An 8,380-nucleotide genomic window follows, 5' to 3' on the forward strand; every position below is an offset into this window, starting at 1 on the left:
GAGCATCCCCGGGATAAAAGACGAATAGTCTTTCTCTGAAGAAAGATAATTAGGTTTCTATCTAACACCGAATTGTTTTACCCCACAGATATACTGTAAATCAAACTATTGCTCCGGTACCACAGGACGTATTTTTAGGCATCAGAGCTGCTGTATGGAAAGCGCTGTGTCTTAGATCAGACTCGGGAGTGGCTGGCGGGATGGGGAACTACATCAGAAAAAGGCAACTTCTGTCTTTCTTTCTGTATCTTTGCTCGTCGGGAGCGCTGTCTGAGGCGATCTGCTATTCCGTGCCTGAAGAACAGGATATCAGGTCCGTAGTTGCTAACGTTGCAAAGGATTTGGAATTGGATGTAGGGAAACTGCTCGCAGGGCCCGGCTGATTTCACGAAGTAGCAAAAAGTATTTTCAACTCATCACCGGCTCGAGAGATGTGATCGTAAAGGAGAAAATAGACGGTGAGCATCTGTGCGGACAGACTGACCTGTGTTTACTACAGTTCGAAATTGTATTGGAAAATCCATTGCAGTTGCATCGCTTTGAGGTGCAGATAGAGGATGTGAATGACAATTCCCCTAGTTTCCGAAAGAAACAATTTATGTTCGAAATTCCAGAACTGACCCAGAAAAACACCCTTTTTCCCCTGGAAAACAAATGTCATCCAGAACTACATGATCAGCCCCAGTGAACATTTCCGGCAGGATGTGCAGGCTAGGGGAGACGGTAGTAAATATGCTGAACTGCTATTAGAAAAAAACATTAGATCGGGAGGGGCAGCCAGAATTTAATTTGATTCTCACAGCTTCTGACTGGCGGGGGGCGGGGGAAGAGGAGGGGAGCTTCACCAGAGGACTGGCACATCTCGCATACGAGTTATTGTTCTGGGTGTCAGTAATAACACCTCTGGCTTTAGTCAGTTCCTGTACAAAGTGCATGTATTTGAAAATGTTCCTAAATATCAAGTAATTTGCAAACTGTCTGCTACAGACGTGGACGAAGGAACAAACAGCCAGATAATATATTCTTTCAACACATTTTTGCAATAGATTCTGTGACAGGAGAAATAAAAGTGATAGGTGAGGTGGATTTCGAAGAGGACCAGATTCATGAGATGGAAATCAGAGCTCAGGATGGAGGGGGTCTGTTTGCACACGGCAGAGTCCTCATGGAGGTTGTGGATGTGAACGACAGTCACCCAGAAATGACAATAATGTAACGTCTCCGAACAGCCCGATACCCGAAGACTCCCCGCCTGAGACGGTGGTGGCGCTTTTCAGTGTAAGAGACCGAAACTCGGGAGATAATGGGAGAACTGCTTGCTCCATCCAATCAGATGGGCGGAGGCGGGTTACCTGGTGACAAAGGTGGTGGCTGTGGATGGGGATTCTCGTCAGAATTCTTGGCTTTCCTACCAGCTGCTAAAGGTCACAGACACAGGCCTGTTCAGTGTGTGATCTCAAAATAGAGAGGTAACAAACACAAGGATAATAACAGCCGGAGATACGATGAAGCAAAAACGTATTGTGCTTGTTAGAGACAACGGAGAATCGCCACATTCGTCATCAGCAACACTAAATATATTTCTAGTGGATGGATTTTCAGATGGTTATCTGCAATCTGTTGATGCAGCAAAGGAAGCGGAAGATGAGCAGAGAAGCACGTTGACTAACTATTTAGTAATTTCATTGTCTTTAGTTTCATTTATTTTTCTAGTTTCAGTAATCATTGTTATAATTATTAAGATATACAAGAGAAGAAATTATAGAGACAAATATCTCTCTCCTTCTTGTCATTTTTATGGAGATGGAAATTTCCAGAATAATTTGGTAGATGTAAGAGGTAATGAAACTTTGTCCCGAGCTTATGGCTATGAAATTTGTTTAGTATCTGGATCGGGAACCAGTGAATTCAAATTCCTCAGATCCATTATACCCGGTTTTTCAGAACAGCAATTTAATGGAGAAACGAATTTGGATTTTCCTATGAACTCTACCAACAAAAACGAAATGAAGTCATCTAGTAAGGTAAGGATGTTATATTCATTTTGAAAGCAAAAATATTGATTTTTTCCATCAGCTACTTGCCTCTTTAATGTACAGGAATTATTAAGTGAATTTGAAAATGCTTAAACCTTTTACATAGATATTCTTAATTTTCTATAGCTATGTTATTTATTGATCATTTACAATAAAAAAATCTTCTTTTCCCTGTGTTAATTAACATAGGTCCCTGTAAAAAAAATTCCTTGATGTTTTAGTTTTTGTAATTTTGAAGAATATTGGTAAATGATAATGTCTGTGTATGATTCTCTTAGAATTTGTAAACGTATATATTTTAATATGTTAATATTGTTAATTATGGACTGTTTGTGTCCTCAGCTAGTAAAGCAAAAAGCAGGATCCCGAAAACGGAGAAAGGAATAGAACATATGTAATGTATGGACACTTTGTGAAAAATTGAAATAGTTTCATCTGTAAATATGGGTACAGTAAAATGTGTGGAGACAAATTCATTCCTACCTGATGTCCATGGAATCACAGCAGGTATGAACTTGATCTGTAAGTGATCATCCAGTTACATAATATCTGTCCAGATGTTGATAAAGGTTCTATGTCTACTTTATGAATAATAGAATTTTATTTAGAAAGAGAAAAGTTTCGGAAGCCAAGTAGATACATTAAAATACATGTTAGCACATGAAACTGCTAATACAGGTTTGATTCATAGCCCGCAGGGGTCCAGTTGGCAGAAAAGGAGATGATATTCTTCTGAGAGACACCTATAAAATAAACTGCAAGCATGTGGGTCACCAAAATGTGACACGGTAGATTGTGCAGTTGTTCAAAATATGGTCGTGCATGGCCTTTCACCTCCACTAGACCTCCGGAATTTGGATACTCTTCAGTGGACATGAATGTGCCCATGGACTGCCACTATGCTATGGTTCTTGCACTTGGCTCCTAGTGACTTCGGGACAAGAGGGAAGGCACTTGTGGCACCAAACTGAGATGTCACTTACAGTAAATTGAGTAGATCTATGATCTTCTCCTTTATTCTCCGAAGAAGGAAATATTTTAAAAGGCCTACATTTGAGTTGTCATTGGGTATCTGTGCGCTAACTCTTCACTGAGATGAATGGGGCAGTTCACAACACCCTCACATCTATTATTTCAGCTTCTCTTCAGACTCGCATAGACACCTCTGTATCTGTTACACTGATGTCATATATTTTAGGTTTTCTTTGAAACTATAACTGCTAGAGATTTGCTGATTCTTAAAGGAAATCTGAGATTCTGAAGAACAAGATAGCTGCCTGAGAAAGATATCGCTATGCCTTGAAGCTACCTATGGGTCCCATCCCAACTTTGTAATGAATGGGGAAGTGATTATTGGTTCTAAAGCCATTTCAAGGGATCTCCCTGATGCATAGGCTGCTTCTGCCGTATCAGGCGAGGTATTACAAAGCAGACACAAATACTAACCCCCGCAAGTGCAGAGCCGTGGGCCTGGTTTAAGAAGTGTGTAACTATCTACCCCGAATTGAATTTAGATTTTAGGAAAACATAGAAAATATTTAGATAAAGGAAAACTGTCCACAGGATGAAGTAGTGATTTCAGATAAAATCCCTAACTAATATTAGGAGTTTAGATCTAAGCATTTTTTAAAAAATGAGTCGTTCAAATACATAATGGAACGCATTTGGCATCGTACAGGTCAATATCTGGGAATGACTAAGGGAAGTTTCTTAGGCCTATTGGACCAAATTTATTCCGGCTGTAATTTCATTGAGGTCAATGGAGTTATACAAGGGATAAATTTATAACGAAAACAAAAAGTGTATATTTTATTTCCTTCATTTACCCCTCCCACTTGAAATCAATATGGCGGAGAAAGTACCTCAAAGAGAAACGTTCAAATTAATTGCTTTTTACAATAAATCATGCTGAAATCGAGCCTCCGGTTAATCTTTTTAATATCATAAGGCTACTCGTATTTACTTGTTTCGAATTGGACATTATTCTATTTCAGTTTTCATTAAATATTTTATTGTGGTTATGTTTGCAAAAGGTTTTGAGGATATGAAATGTGTATGACGTTTTACCTTGAAAAATATCTCAGTAATTTTTAATTCAGACGCTTGGTGCCGCTGCTCACCACAAAGGCGAAGAAAAAACTGAGACCCCAGACGACTCCATTACTCGCCGAGACAGCGTCCCTCCGCCAAGCAGGAAAGCAGACTACAATAGTCCGTAGTCCAGAATGTGAACTGCACTGTTCTGAAAGATCTTCAGGTGGAGACGGGTTTTGGCTAAGATTCTTGCCCGTAAGCGCGACTAAGGGACGCTGACATATATTTAAAGAGAGAACAGGTGTCTGTAGAAGAGTTTCGGTTACAAGGAAACATGAGGGTGAGAAATAGTGAGAAAGGCCTGACAAGGCAGGTTCTGTCTCTGATCCTTTTTCTCTGTGTGCCGGAGGTGAGAACTGAAATGCTTCGGTATGCTGTGACTGAAGAAACAGGAAGCGGGTCGTTCGTGGCGAATATTGCAGAGGATTTGGGACTGAAAGCCGAAAACCTGTCTGCTCGGCAGGCCCGGATTATTTCTGAAGGGGAAAAACAGTATTTTCAGCTAGACCGCGGCACCGGGGATTTGTTTATACAAGAAAAAATAGATCGAGAGGAGCTCTGCGGGCAGATTGACCCCTGCCTGGTGCATTTTGAGATATTGCTGCAGAGTCCGCTACAGTCCTACCGAGCTGAGGTAAGCGTTTATGATATAAACGATCATTCTCCGGTGTTCTTAAATAATGAATTTATTCTAAAGATCTCGGAAAGTACTATGCCTGGAAATCGGTTTTTACTGGAGAGTGCCCAGGATTTAGATGTGAGCAACAACAGTCTCCAGAATTACAGCATTAGCTCTAATGACTATTTTCAGATTTATACTCGGGATCGCAGTGACGGCAGAAAGTACGCAGAACTGGTGCTGGATAAACCCCTGGACCGGGAAAAGAAACCGGAGATCAGTTTCACACTCACAGCTATCGATGGTGGTTCCCCATCGCGGTCGGGTACCGCTCGAATTCGAGTTATGGTTCTGGATATAAATGACAATAATCCTATATTTTCTCTGCTTCTTTATAAAGTCCAGATTTTGGAAAATAGACCAGAAGATTATTTGTTAGCTACAGTCTCTGCTACCGATTTAGACGAAGGAATTAATGGGGAAATATCCTATTCTATTATTCAAAATTCAGAGGAAAATCGCCAAACTTTTAAAATAAATCCCCTCACCGGGGAAATTCGACTCAAGCAGCCACTGGATTTTGAAGACAGAGAAAACTATGAGATAGACATACAGGGCATAGATGGCGGGGGTCTGTCTGCACACTGTAAAGTCCTGGTGGAATTGCTGGATATGAATGACAATGCTCCGGAGGTGACCATAACATCCCTCACCAGCCCTATCCCCGAGAACTCCCAGCCGGGGAGAGTGATGGCTCTGTTCAGTGTCAGGGACCGGGACTCCGGCGATAATGGAAAAACGGTCTGCTACATAGAAGACGAGCTGCCTTTTACTGTCAGAAAAGTATCAAAAACTTCCTACTCTCTGGTGACTGAAAGCTCACTGGATCGTGAGAGACTGTCGAAGTACAACATAACAATCACTGCTCAGGATTTGGGATCTCCCAGTCTCGCTACTGCAGTGACAATCACAGTGGAAATATCAGATATTAATGACAATTCTCCCGTGTTTAATGAAGCGTCATACACTATGTATACAAGAGAAAACAACGGGCCAGGGATAAAGATTGGTAAAGTCAGTGCTATTGATTCGGACTCAGAGCAGAATGCCAAAGTGACATACTCTCTATTGCCTGCTGAGGTAGGTGGCCTTCCCCTGCTCTCCTATATCTCCATAAACTCGGAAAATGGGAATGTTTACGCTCTGCGATCCATGGATTATGAACATATAAGAGAGTTCCAGGTCACAGTGAGAGCTGCAGATGGCGGGTCCCCTCCACTAAGCTCTGAAGTCATTATCCGAGTTGTGATAATTGATGAAAATGACAACGCGCCCTTCATTTTATACCCTCTGCAGAACAACAGCGCCCCCGCTAATGACCTGGTTCCCAGATCGGCGGAGGCGGGTTACCTGGTGACGAAGGTGGTGGCTGTGGATGGAGATTCCGGTCAGAATTCTTGGCTTTCCTATCACTTGTTGAAGGCCACAGACCCAGGTCTCTTCACTGTGGGTTCCCAAAATGGTGAAATAAGGACCACTAGGCCATTAAATGAACGAGACAGCTTCAAGCAGAAACTTCTTATCCTGACTAAAGATAACGGTGAACCATCCCTATCAACCACAGCGACGCTAAATTTTCGTGTGGTGGATGGATTTTCAGACGCATATATGCAGATTTTTGAGGTACCCAACGAAAAAGAGGAGGACAGCACATTGACTACGTATTTAGTGATAGCGCTGGCTATGCTTTCATTCATTTTTTTATTTTCGATAATATTATTTGTAATTATTAAGGGATGTAAAAGGCGAAATTTTAGTGAAAAATATAACTCGGCTTGTGGCAATTTTTATGGCGCTAACGGCTCCCCCAGTAATTTAGTAGATGCCAGAGGAACCGGAAACCTATCCCAGCCTTGTCATTATGAAGTCTGTTTGACCAACGGATCGAGTAACAGCGAGTTTAAATTTCTCAGACCAATAATCCCTAGTTTTCTTTCTCAGAATTCTGAAATAGACAAGGTCAGAGACAATGGTTTTCTTAATAGTTCCCATGCGGGTAGTCAGAGAGAATCAATGAGTCAGGACAGAATATCTGCTTGTGTTGATTAATATTTAATTTTCCAAACTTGCTTTGATGCTTGTTAGTAAGAGTTTAACAGAATTTTAAACAATTTGAGTGTACATAGTAATAATGTAGCCCTATGTATCCCTACTATTCAATCTTCACGCCCTTGCCTTGTGCTTTAATTATGAATATTCCTCTTCTCAGAGAAATCCATTGATGATGATGATGATTGATAGCGATGTCCTTGTGTGTACAGATATTGTTTTAGATTAGTGATTTTTGGTTAAATTTTCGAGAGCGACAGAAATGCCTAAGTATCAGAGGGGTAGCCGTGTCTGGATCTGTAAAAGCGGCAAAGAGTCCTGTGGCATCTTATAGACTAACAGGCATATTGGAGCATAAGCTTTCGAGGGTGAATACCCACTTCGTCGGATGCACGAAGTGGGATTCACCCACGAAAGCTTATGCTCCAATACGTCTATTAGTCTATAAGGTGCCACAGGACTCTGCCAGAAATGCCTAAATCACTTTTGAAAATGGAACTTCGTCCTAAATCACTTAGTCACTTTTGAAAATTTTATCCTTTGTTGCGAAACTGTAGTATTGTGTGGGATGAAGAACATGTAACTCTCTCAGCTCCACTGAAATCTCGATAAAATTATCTCACCTTGAACTCTGCTTGATAAGGTTCATGAAATATAGTTAGGAGATCACTTAGTTCCATGAATTAACATGTAATGCAACATACGTGTAAAATCTTGTCAGGTAGAAAAAGTTGAGGCAAAATCCCGACTGATTTCCTTTAGGACTGGAATGTAGGGATCGCTATTAGCTGGAAAGACTTGAAGTGCCATTGCTTAGTTTATTCACCGGCATTGTGGAAGTCATGGAACAACACTGTTCCTAGAGTACCTTAGATATAGAATGTATCGTATATATCTGGATCAAAAATTTCCAGATGGGGGCCTAAACAGAGGCAAGCAAACGTATATTTAGGCACCCGAATAAAAGTAGCCTTTTTTTTCTGGGCTTCCATTTTCTTCAATGGGAGTTGAAGGAACCTGTAACTTGGAAAGTTAGACCACGCCTCTAAGGTTTAAACACTGATTTTGCACACCCTTACCCTCGCCTTTAATTTCTCCATTGACGGTTGAGCTCACAACCACATTTGGAAACCCTTACAAATTTCCTCATATTATTTCGGTTAAAAACAAATATGACCTTTAACATATGTTCTTCCATATGGGTCATACCCCTAACATGTCTATATTCACACCAGAGGTATGACCCTTTCCAGGCTTAGCTGTGGTCTTCACAATTATTCACTTTTTACATGGTTCACCAAACCCTGTGGGAGATTTACCCTCCAGATGTCTCTGGCTAATATCATGGTCACTGTCCACTAGCACTTTTAGCACTGAAATGATGGCATATCATCCCAACAGTCATATCTTGTGTGTGTATGTTCATCTCTTGGTTAAACTTTGTAGTTGGTCACATCATTATTCACTCAAATTAAATGTCTCTGTGTTAAATTAGCACATATCAGGAATAAGATTAAGCGAT

General features: G+C 40.9%; 1 protein-coding gene and 1 pseudogene across 1 annotated transcript; both read left to right on the top strand.

The window, feature by feature from the left end:
* The first annotated feature begins 200 nt into the window (after positions 1-200).
* On the top strand, positions 201-2,423 carry LOC119859959 (annotated as a pseudogene).
* Positions 2,424-4,140: 1,717 nt separating this feature from the next.
* LOC119860343 (protocadherin beta-1-like) lies at positions 4,141-7,242 on the top strand. Its single transcript, XM_038413935.2, has one exon. The coding sequence runs from the start codon at positions 4,405-4,407 to the stop codon at positions 6,856-6,858; it is 2,454 nt and encodes an 817-aa protein (XP_038269863.1). The 5' UTR covers positions 4,141-4,404; the 3' UTR covers positions 6,859-7,242.
* The last annotated feature ends 1,138 nt before the right edge of the window (positions 7,243-8,380 follow it).

Source organism: Dermochelys coriacea, chromosome 8 (assembly GCF_009764565.3).
Source record: "Dermochelys coriacea isolate rDerCor1 chromosome 8, rDerCor1.pri.v4, whole genome shotgun sequence".
Classification (NCBI taxonomy): Eukaryota; Metazoa; Chordata; order Testudines; family Dermochelyidae; genus Dermochelys; species Dermochelys coriacea.

What these genes read in the sequence shown, in the direction of transcription:
- LOC119860343 (XM_038413935.2), top strand. Translation starts at nt 4,405, where the DNA reads ATGAGGGTGAGAAATAGTGAGAAAGGCCTGACAAGGCAGGTTCTGTCT.